A 12,154-nucleotide genomic window follows, 5' to 3' on the forward strand; every position below is an offset into this window, starting at 1 on the left:
ACCAATCCCATTTATCATAATCATATGAAGCACATTGAAATATCTTTTCACTTTGTTCGGAATAAAGTTGCTCAATGTTCACTTGAAGTTTGTTCCATTATAAATGATCAAATCGCAAATGTTCTTACAAAGCTTTTATCACTTGTTTTCATCTTTTATGAGACAAACTCAGCCTTCTTTCAGGGACGATTCATGTGGGGGTTGGGTTAGAGATAAAGATTAGTTTCACATAATCTTTATTTAGATTGCCACCTAACCATTCGTATCTTTTGACTCCAACAAACAAATATTGACTTGGAGGAGGTCACTATTGAACTCAATAAAGTAATTTAGTCAACACAATTGGCATCATTCGTCTCTTCATACATTATTCTAGTTTATTATTTTTGTTACATTGTAAAGTTTATAAATATTATCTTAAACCTAAAATGTAAAGTAAAAGAGAAACGAAGTTACTTTTATAGTAACCGTGTCTATTAAAATGTTGAATTGTCTTTACTGTATTTTTAATATGTTGAACCATCCTAACATCTTTTTAAACCACAAAACCATTCCACATTTTGGAATTCTTACTCTTGAAATTTGTCCCTTTCAACATTTTGATGATTTTTGCCCTAAGTTTCATCTTATTTCATCACTTTCTCGTTCCAACCATTTTCTTATTTTATTCGCAGTTCTATTTGAGTTTCTAATAAAGAAGACATCTATGTATAATAGGTACAAAGTTCAAACAATAAGAGCATTATGTGAAGACTGATTAATGAATATGTACTTAAAGAACATAGAAACATCACTTCTATGTAGTATGGAAGGAAAGATTATCATGCTTTATTTCTTATCCTCGTTAATTAAACTTTCCACTTTAAACATTCCTTTGTCCCTGATCCTTCGATGACATAAACTATCCTCTTGTACTCGTTAATACAACACCTAGCAATTACCCATAATGTGTTTTTATGGTCATATATATTTGATGGAAAAGTTCTTCCTCGTGATAAAGTCCCCAAGAGCTTTTTGAAATGAATACATGTCATCGAAAGTTTGTCCATAAAAGAGGATTGATTTAGAATTATCCAAAATACCATCATCCTCAGAAGATGGATATTGGGAAAAAAACATTATAATCAAAGTTCGCACAATCTTGATTTGGTACAATGGCTTCTAATTGTTGATGGAAAAATAATTATTTTGCTTCATCAAACCTTATGTCATTCATACTATCAGACAAATTTGCATTATTTCCAACATGATTTACTATACTAGGTCCACCTTAAGGAATGGCTTCAATATAACCATGTAGATATGGTTGTTGAGAATCGGGTTATCCGTAGATTAATTCTTGCAAACATACATGTTTACAATGGAATTCATGTCATACGCATTAAAGGTAAATTTTATCCACTCAGTGTCAATGATATTAAAGTTTGTTGAATTTAGAGAAACAAGAAAGGCATACCTTGAGAAATCAAATTGCATGGTAGCTTTACCACAATGTTGTGACATTACCAATTAACTTTGAAAATCACCGTATCTTTTGAAATTGACAAAAGTCTTGTAAAATCCGCAAAAGTAGGAGTATCATTCTCTATTTGTCATTTTGTATAAAAAATAGTTGCAATCGCCATTGAAAAATCCAAAGTACGTGAAGAAGATAAGAAAACATTAATTTAGATACTCTAGAAAAAAAATTTATAAGAAGAGATGGGGTAATGGGGCCATTTAGATATTAAAAATTTAGTAAGAGGACTATCAAGATATTGCACAAAAATAACCTAAAAAAACACACACTATCCCAAATATTCACAAAATAGTAGGGGGAGGGGGAGGGGGAGGGGGGGGGGGGGGTATGTCATGGACACAAAACTACATTATTTAAAGGATAGGGTTCCTTCAAAAATTTCAAATTCGGAATCGTAGATTATTGGGTTTTAAAATCATGGCTGTACCAACACTCACAGTCACTTGAAAGCATGGTTTCAAATATTGCTCGAGATTGAGATGACTTGCTGAATCATCTCGGTATTGTTCACCAATGAGACGAATTTACATGGCATCTAAAGGTTCAACATCTCATGAGATAAACGAAATAACTTAAATGACATTTTGAAATTTTTTTGTCAAGTTAATTAGGATTTTGTAAATTTTAATTAAAACTAATTAATTTTTTAGATTATAAATATTTATAATCTAAATAAAATATGATTTACGACCAAACATATCGTATTTTATATATAAAAATAATTATAATCATTTTTACCTGAGTATATGAATAAATGATCGGGATCGGTAGACTCATGTAAAAGGAACTCTTATGTTCACACACAATCTTGAACACATGAATGTGAAATCCAACAGTTGAGATGGAATACATATCACAAGAGTGCACCACAAATCTTCGGAAATCCCCCCTTCCTCTGGATTTCACATTTACATGGTTTGAATTGTGGTTTTAAATATTGTTCGAGATCGAGATGACTCGTCCGATCCATCTCCGTATTGTTCACCAACAAGACGGGTCGACACTTGACAAGTCATCTCAAACCTGATGCGTTTCTCCAATAAGGCGGTGGGTGTTCATTGTTGAACAAAACAACTTGAATAAATTGGACGACTCTTCCGAGACAACACTACGGACGAGATGAGACGTCAAAACTAGCTTTAAAACCATGGTGATTTTCACGAATCTATGGGTCCTAACCCCATTGAATAAAGGGTAGCGATCAATGGCCAACAGTTTGGCAAACATTTTGGCAAACACATTTTTCAAAACATGGGTTAGAGGTCTTGGAATGGGCTGATTTTTTGTGAGGATGATCTCTATGGTGAGGAGATCATCATCATCAAAAATCAGCCCATTCCAAAACTTCTAACCTCATCAAAAATGGTTTACAAAAAATGGACGGTTCACGATTTTTCAACTTGTAAAATGGGGCTAGAAGTTTTGGAATGAGCTGATTTTTGGTGAGGATGATCTCCTCACCGTAGAGATCATCCTCACCAAAAATCAGCCCATTCCAAGACCTCTAACCCATGTTTTGAAAAAGTGTTTGCCAAAATGTTTGCCAAACTGTTGGCCACGGATAGGGACCCTTGAATAAATAGTTGTAAATCGAGTCTAATGATTTATCTCGTGCGAGACGAGTTGACCGAGCCGAGACGACAAACCGAGATTTGGAATCATTCTCGAAACGGAACGAGTTTGTCTAGACTCTAAAAGCCGTTGTTTGTCCATTCCGTTCGTTCCCCTCAGAATAAAAAAGGCGCCTCAGTTTTGAACGAGAGAAAGAGAGTGTGTGTGTGGCGCCCCAATAGTTTTGAACGAGAGTGAGAGAGAGAGAGCTCAGCTCAGCTCAACTCCTCATCGCAACAGAAACCCTAGAAATCTTGAAAGATGATTATCAGAACTCCACCACAGAGGAAACGAAGGGCTGATTCCAGCCCTTCTGCCACTGATTTCACCCCAGATCGCCGCTTAGTCATCTACGAAGATAATCCCTTGCCCGAATCCTCGCAGGATCGCTCATCCGATCACATGCTCTGCACTTATCAATGTCGTCAGATGGTAATAATTCCTCCCAATTTGTTAATTATTTCATGATTAATTTTTAATTTTTAAATTTTTTTTTAATCTCTGAAGACATTGAAATTACGAGCTAAATGTTTCTAATTTAGATAATTTTAATACGAGTTATTTTGAAATCAAATTGCGTATTTCTCCCTGTTTTTCATTGCTTTATCAAACTAAAAGGAAGATTATTATTATAACGAGGCGATTTGACCGGATATGCTTGGTGGAGTAAATGTTTGGCAATCAAGGAGACACATTCACAAATGAGACCACTAGTAATGTGAATTATGGCTGCATTTGGGCCGATTTAACCCCAAGCTTCTAAATCTAACTTAGATTGACGTTTATGCTGCTAGATATTTTTGGGCTCTTGCTTGGACCATCTCGTAGCTTGAAAGGGATATGTGATCCAGTAGTGGAGCATTTTTAAGAAACAATGGGCATAATGGAAGAGGGGGTTTTATATCAAAGGGAGACTAATTGACTCAAATTAGGAATACCCTTTCAAATGTTCTTATTTTTTTTTTTTTTTGATAAATATAAATTTTATAAATTAAAAGATATAAGGAGGCTGAGGTAGCCCCCAAACACCAAGAAAAGCAAAATTACACAAGAAGGAGAAAGAAATAAAGAAACAAGCCCGCTAGGGACTATACATCGCAAATATTATCCACGCTCCCTCAAAATTTTTACTCAGCTTTGACCATAGGAAAAGCAAACCCAAGATCTCTAATATCACGGTGTGAGACGAGCTCTCCTTGTTATGAAATACCCTGTTGTTGCGTTCTCTCCAAAGACCCCAAGCAATTGCGAATGGTAGGATAGTCCAAAGAAGCCTCTTTCTAGAATCGAAGATATTTAAACTCCAACCCTCTAGAAGCGCCCAAAAAGATGAAGGAAAAACCCAATCCACCTGAAAACGGGATAAGAAGAACATCCAAATACCTCGAGTAAAAGGACAATGAATAAGTATGTGATTAATAGACTCCCCATCCCTAGAGCAAAGAAAGCAAAAATTTGGAGTAATCCACCCTCGATAGATCAAATTATCCAAGGTGAGGATTCTTCCCAACGAGGCAAGCCAAAGAAAGAAGGACACCTTTGAAGGAACAGGAACGGACCAAACAATGGGAGGATAGAAGGGAACCTCACCCGCCGGCTGCAAACAATAATAGAATGACTTAACAGAAAACTTCTTATCCTTAGCCTTGACCCATTCCCTTCTATCTGGCTCGTTCTCTCTCAAATGAATTGAATTAAGGAGATCTAAAAGAGATGCAACATTTGTCAGTTCCCAATCGTTGAAATTCCTCCTAAATTCCAGATTCCAAGAGTCCGTGTTCCCGTCCCGAATCAGACATTGCCTAATTGAATTATTTTTTTTCAACGAGCAAGCGTACAAGGATGGGAATTGAGTAGACAGAGTTGAAGTTCCGCACCATAAGTCCTCCCAAAATCTAACCTTATCCCCCATCCCAACTTTATATCTGATTTCCCTTTCAAACTTCTTAGCAACCTTCATTATACCTCTCCACACACTACATCCGTAAATCCCTGTGGGCTCTTCACTATACCACCCAAATCTCTTCTCTCCATATTTAGCCTTAACCACTTTCCTCCACAAATTATCTCTTTCTTCCCCGAATCTCCAAAGCCACTTGCCCAGGAGGGCTTTATTTGTTAGTCTTAACCCCCGAATCCCCAGACCTCCCTTCTTCTTTGGAGTGCAAACTATCTTCCAATTTACCAAATGATACTTTTTACCTCCATTATTGTCATTCCACAGAAAGTTCTTCATAAGTCTTTCAATCCTAACCTCCACTGATTGGGGCAACGAAAACATTGATAAGAAATAAATCGGAATGCTCGTTAATGTACTCTTGATCAATGTCACCTTACCCCCCTTAGATAGATATTTGGCCTTCCAAGTACTCAGTTTCTTTTCCATTTTCTCGACAACTCCCTCCCAAATATTTTTACTACAATACGGAGCCCCAAGAGGTAAGCCTAAATAGGACGATGGAAGTGTATCACTCCTACACCCCAAAATTGTAGCTAAAATCGGAAGACCTTGTAACTCTCCAACACCAAACAACTTGCTTTTTTGAAGATTGACGTGTAAACCTGAAATTGCTTCGAAGCAACATAATACAACCCGGAGAACTCTCACTTGTTCTCTAGAAGGATCTAAGAATACTAAGGTGTCATCTGCGAATTGCAAATGTGATATCAACGGACCCTCACTCGACACTCTAAAACCGGATAACCTCCCTAGCTCCACCCCCCTCCTGAACAGTTTACCCAAGGCCTCTGTCACTATCAGAAATAAAAATGGGGATAACGGATCCCCCTGTCTCAACCCCTTGGAACTTCGAAAATACCCTGCCGGACTACCGTTGACTAAAATAAAAAAAGAAACTGACGTGATACACTTCATAACCCACCTAATCCACCTAGAACCAAAACCCATCCTACCCAACATATACTCCAAAAAAACCCAACTCACATGATCATAAGCCTTTTGCATATCGATTTTTCCTATTAGTCCCGCTTTCTTGTCTTTGATTCTAGAGTCTAAACATTCATTCGCCATTAATACACCATCCAGAATCTGTCTTCCCCTAATGAAAGCGCCTTGCTCAGGACCGATTAGTTTCTTCAAAACTTCTTTTAATCTGTTGGCCAACACCTTGGATATGATTTAGTACACCGAACCCACTAAACTAATGGGCCTGAAGTCACTCAAATCAGTCGCTCCCACTCTCTTCGGAATTAGAGCCACAAAGGTACTATTGAGGCCATAATCCAGACAACCTTTTTCCTGTAACTCCCAAACCACCTTCATGAAGTCCTCAGATATAATCTCCCAACAGAACTTGAAAAATTCCATTGTAAAGCCATCTGGTCCCGGAGCTTTGTTCCCACCCATGGAGGCGACTACCAATCTGACTTCCTCCTCCCCAATCTGCCTTTCCAACCACGTCCTTTCTTCATCGGTCAACGATTCGAACTCAAGATTGTCCGGTCGAGGTCTCCTCTCCTCTTTTTCCTTGTAAAGCTCCTTATAGAAACTCACTACTCCCTCCCTAATATCCTCTTCCCCTTCCACCATCACCCCATTAATCCTCAAATTGACCATTTGGTTATTTTTTCTATGGTAATTGGCCACCTTATGAAAAAACTTCGTATTATTGTCCCCTTCTTTGAGCCATTGGATTCTTGATTTCTGACGCCAGCTTATCTCCTCCATCAAAGCCACTCTTTGATATTCAACCTTAAGCTCAGTTCTTTTCACTCTCTCATCTATCTCTAACTCACCCAATTCCTCCTTGTAATCAAATTCCTCAATCTCCTTCAAGAGCTCTCCCTTTCTCAATTCTACCTTCCCCACTTCTTCCTTATTCCATATTTTCAATTTTTCTCTTAAGTATTTGAGCTTGTTCTTAAAAATAACACCTGGAAACCCCACCATTGGACATTCACTCCACCAATTTTTACTAAGTCTGCAAAATTTGGGTGAATAAGCCACATATTCTCAAATCGAAATGGAATCGGTCTAGATCGGCATAGCCCCGCCTCAAGAACTATAGGAGTGTGATCCGAAACTATACTCGGGACTGCCGTGTGGATCACATTACTAAACTTCTCCTCCCACTCTCCACTCACCAAGAATCTATCTAGTCTGGACATCCTAGGTTCGACTTGATTATTAGACCACGTAAATCTTCTGCCGAGCAAGGGTAAATCCATTAAGGCAAAACTATTCACAAAAACGTTGAAATCTCTCATCCCCTTAGTGATTCTCTGCCCCCCATTCTTCTCATTAGTGAATCTGATGACGTTGAAATCTCCCCCCAAAACCCAAGGCTTGTCCCAATAACCCGCGATGTCCTCTAACTCTTCCCAAAATTGTTTTCTCTCCCTACACACTGTGGGACCATAAACCCCCGAAAAAACCCAATGGAACTCCTCATTCACGCACCTACAAAGGATCGAAATAGAAAAAGCCCCCACTAGATAGTCGGTCACTTGAATGAACTCTTTATTCCACATCATAATAATTCCGCCTGCACTCCCAATCGCTGGTAGAGTAGCCCAGCCAATATCCCCCCTCCAAAGATCCTTAATCAACTTGTCCTCGCAGACCGAAAGCTTTGACTCTTGAAGAGCGACTAAGGTAGGCCTTTTCGATCTGATAATCGCTTTCACTGCCGCCCTCTTCCTTCTATCCCCCAACCCTCTAACGTTCCAAGACAAAATCTTAATCGTCATAACAACCTAAAAAGAACCCCAACCTAAACCGCCAAACAACTTTATTGTTGTTCCACCACCTTGGCCAATTTTGGCCTACTTAACCTCTTCACCGATTCCATGGGAGCCACCACAACCACCTCATTTGATGGCCCATCCCTGAAAGTTTGAATTTCTTGACAGACTGACACCTCTACGCCCAAGTTATCAACATCTACTCCACTCTCTTTACTTAACTCCTGCAACTCTGACTCAAGAAGAGCTCTATCCTTTGAATCTCCAATAACTACTCTTAAGATGAGCGAACAATCCTTGTCCTCTGTCTCTGGAACTATTCCAAATTCTTCTGCTATATTCAAGGCTTGGCTAACTAGCCATTCTACTGTTTCCATCTCAGTTTGGACTAACAATTCCTCTCCCTGATCTAAGTTTGGATCCTCGAAGCCTCTATCATCCCAATGCCCATCTAAATACACTTCTGTCTGATCCCAGCCCGTCACCTCCTCCGAAATCTGGACCAAGGAATCCCCAGACGAGGAACGACAAAAGCCATCTCTACTATCCCCCCTCACCTCTTCTTCCTCTTGAGAGAACTCACTGATTTGGGGGTAATCAATCAAGGCATCAGGAATCTGAAACCTGTTAACAGAACACCAAGGAAAAACAGAGAGACGACAAGAGAACCAACCGGATCCCAGACAAAATACCAACAAAGAGTTGTACATCGAAGGAAGAAGAATAAAATCAACATGAGGGGTTGAAATACCTTTCCTAGGAATTACTCCTCGACTATCCTGCCCCATACACAACGTACTCGGGCTCACTAAATCAAACGCCATCCCAAGATAATCCCTTTGAATGCTCCGGAGACTGTCCCAATTCTCTATATCCATTGAAAATGAACCATCTAAATATTTTCCTTTCATCCTCGCCGATTCCACCTCTTCACATCTTACCTTCGACCTCTTCTGTACTTCGCCTTCCGACTCTGACAGCAAATGCAGAATCTTGCAGCCACCCCTTGAACTCTCCCCCTGTATCGACTTTCTTACCTCATCTGTTCTGTCGGGCACAAGAGACGTAGTCAATCTGTTCAAATTAGTTGCAGAAGCACCAATCTCCCCAATTAGAGGGTCGCACGGCTTTAGCGACTCAACCCCCCTACCATGGACATGATTCTGATGTCCCCTGTTGTCTTCGTCCTCAAAACCCAGCACAAACTCCGGCTCTCTTCTATTGTCCTTGATTTTCGCCTCACCCTTGTCTTTCTTCCTCGCTATTTTTAGAGATTGAGAGAAGATTGATTTCATTACTTCTATTACCTCATACAGGCTTACTGATTTGGTTGAATTTAAAGCCCTCATTGCTCTCCTGCGGGCCTGAGAAAACTTCAGCCCCACCTTTTTTCGTAATGGAGTTGGGCTGGCCCGAGAATGAGTAACTCGACAATTCAACTTAGACTTCCCTCTTGGGCCTGAAAATGGCCTTGATTCCAACATAACGTCCGCTGGGCCTTTATGACCCATCCCCTCTAACGCCTCAAGTTGGGCTTCCCTTTCTTTCTCTCTAACAGGCCCGCCACCCCCATTATGGGCCCCTGTTTCACTAGAACCCAGCCCAATCAATTTTGGATCCCTTTGCTCTACCATCTCATTCTTGCGCAGCCACCTAGTGAACTCTAGGTTCTTAGCTGCCTTAGCTAACAGCCTTCTCATCTTGTCATACTTTAAGACCCATCTGCGTGACTGAGTGCACAAGTACCTCTTGACACGTGCTTTGTTACTGACGCGAAAAATTTGAATTTTCGCCGAGTCGATGACTTGAGGCACACGCCTCTACCCATTGGAATTGATAATTCCCGATCCAACTCGCTATCGACAGGTATCTTCGTCTCCAACTCGAAATCTGCCGGTATCTCCGTCTGAAGACCAACCTCCTCCGCTTGTGGACCTTTCCCTCCTGGCTTGCTACTCGCGTTAGCGGCTCCCCTCTTTGACTCCTCTATCGAATCATCCTTTCCGTCTGCATCCCCAGCCAACTCTATCCCTACCATATAACGAAAACCTCCCATCCAAACGAAACAGCCTCTAGGCAACTTCCATGGAGCACCGCCCACCCTGAGCCTCACTCTATCTAGTTTCGCGAGACTTTTGGTGATCGAATCCACCTCCAAAAGCCCTCCTAATTGTGCTCCTAACTCCCTGAACACCTGATCTGTCCAAAGGTGGAATGGAAGTCCACTTACTTTGACCCAGGCTCCGCCTTCCTTCCCAACTGGATTGAGAGAGTTGCATCCTGCAAACCAAGGACTTAGGTTGAATGTACTTTTCCCTACTAATACTTTTCTTCTCGTGTTCACCTGCAAGAAAGCTGCTCTATTATCCATCATCAACATCTTTGTAGTTGGGTCCCAATCTACCAGATTAATCGTTGAGTATTGGGAATATCGTAACTTCATTTCCTCCAACAGTCCATCCCAATCTGCCTCCAGCGAGTTCGAACTACAAATGAATGACCATCTCCAACGACCAAACACTGAACCATTATAGTACTCTTGTTTAGCCATCGGAATGTGAAGTTTCTCAGACGTAGAACTGATTCTCCCCTCTACATTCTCTGTATCTAGGCCCTTTGACTCTAATTTTGAAGTAGAGGGTTTATTAAGAATTTCAACCCACGATAACGTCTTCCCTCCCTCCTCCACAGAAGCCTTCATCTTGTCATGTGGATTGAGCAATGTTTTGAAGGCATTGCTGACTGCCCCCCAACCGATACCACCTAAGCCTGCTGGAAACACTACCCCTCGAAAACGAATTTTCTCCGCGAACTGTTGCAACTTCAGAAATCTACCATTTGAATTTTGCTCCTCCTGCATCGTAAAAATTCGGCCATTCCTCGAGAACTTGGATCTGAACCTAGTTGAAGATATTTTCGCTGCGTCAAGTTGACTAGAAACCCACCTTGCTTCATCCTCCAACAAATGAAGACTCGATTCGAACCTTTTGCTCTTTTCCTTAACTGTAAACCCTCTTCTCCGTAGATTCCAAGTTTCCTTGATCTCGAATATCTTGTGTTCTACCTGAACCTGAACCATGTCTGATTTGAGTAGCAACTCAAAGTACCAAATTCAAGCCCTTTGTCGACTAATCCAGCATGAGTGCACGCAGAAATGACACCAACGAACGTAATATGATCAGGCTTAGTACCTGATTTGAGTAGCAACTCAAGGTACCGAAGAGCCTCCTCGGGTTGGCCATTCTGAGCATACCCAGCAATCATCGATGTCCATGAGACCAAATCCGGTTGGGGAATTCCTTTGAAAACTCTCTCTGCCTCCCTTTTTACTTTGATAAAAAATATGAACCACTTATGTTTCAAAGTTGATTGTAGATCAACCATGAAATCCAATTACTTTTTGGCCATTCATGATCTTCTTCTATGACTGACAGATTTGCATCAGCCTTCTGAGAGTTCAGCTCTCTATTCTCACTCTTCTTGATCAAAAGGACTTCTTTGTTAGTGGACTTAAGAGGAAGAAGACAAATGTTCTTATTCACTACTTGTCTTCATTATCCATTTTTCCTTGTATGAATTTTTTTTTCCAGAAAGGTTACTATCGAAAAATTTGTGGAGAGGTAAGGAAGATGAATTCAAGTATCACCTGGTTGATTGCCAAAAACTAGGATTCTTTAAGGATCATGGGTGCCTGGGACTGACGAGCTTTGAACAATGAACTATTAGGGGATTAGACTTAGACCCATAGCTCAGTTGGTTTGACAAGTTGCAAAACAACTTTGGGGTTGTGGGTTCAAGTTCAGCCTACTCATAAAAAACAGAAAAAAAAAAAAAAAACAAAAAACTATTAGGGGATTAAGGATCTGAGGTGGAAGTGTGGAACCAACTGCGCATTGGAAAAGGATGGTGTGTTTCAGGTGTATCTACAGAATGGGTGTTGGGATAGTAACTTTTACCATCTATTATTTATAAACGGAGGTTTGGAGATGTATTTCCAACAGTCTCTGTGTTTTTAGAATTGAACCTCATTCTTTGAAGGAAAAAGGGGATTAGATGTTGTTGAGGATAGAAGGGGTTGGAAATGGAGTTCCAATGGAACTTTCTTGATCAAATCCATTTATTGCAATATTTGCATCCTGGGAAGGGCTCTGTTTCTTGCCAAGTAGGTTTGGAGGGTTCTTGTGTTGATCTTTTTTCAACCGACAAGAGTATGATTTTGGGTCTCTGAGATTGTTTGCAAGATTGTCCTTGAAAAGGCTTATAACCATGTGAATTGGAAATTCATGAGGCTGTTAATGGCGAAAATTAGCTTCGGTGTGA

At 40.3% G+C, this 12,154-nt stretch overlaps 1 protein-coding gene across 1 annotated transcript in view; it reads left to right on the plus strand.

Annotated features, from left to right (window-relative positions):
* The first annotated feature begins 3,243 nt into the window (after positions 1 to 3,243).
* MAD1 (mitotic checkpoint family protein) overlaps positions 3,244 to 12,154 on the plus strand; it is a 37,207-nt gene continuing 28,296 nt past the window's right edge. The window contains exon 1 of the mRNA XM_086434650.1: positions 3,244 to 3,562. Coding sequence (XP_086290776.1) covers positions 3,392 to 3,562 — 171 coding nt within the window. The 5' untranslated portion in view covers positions 3,244 to 3,391. The remainder of the gene's footprint in view (positions 3,563 to 12,154) is intronic.

The sequence above is a fragment of the Akebia trifoliata genome, chromosome 3, assembly GCF_017979445.1.
Source record: "Akebia trifoliata isolate Shusen 1 chromosome 3, ASM1797944v1, whole genome shotgun sequence".
In the NCBI taxonomy this organism is placed as follows: Eukaryota; Viridiplantae; Streptophyta; class Magnoliopsida; order Ranunculales; family Lardizabalaceae; genus Akebia; species Akebia trifoliata.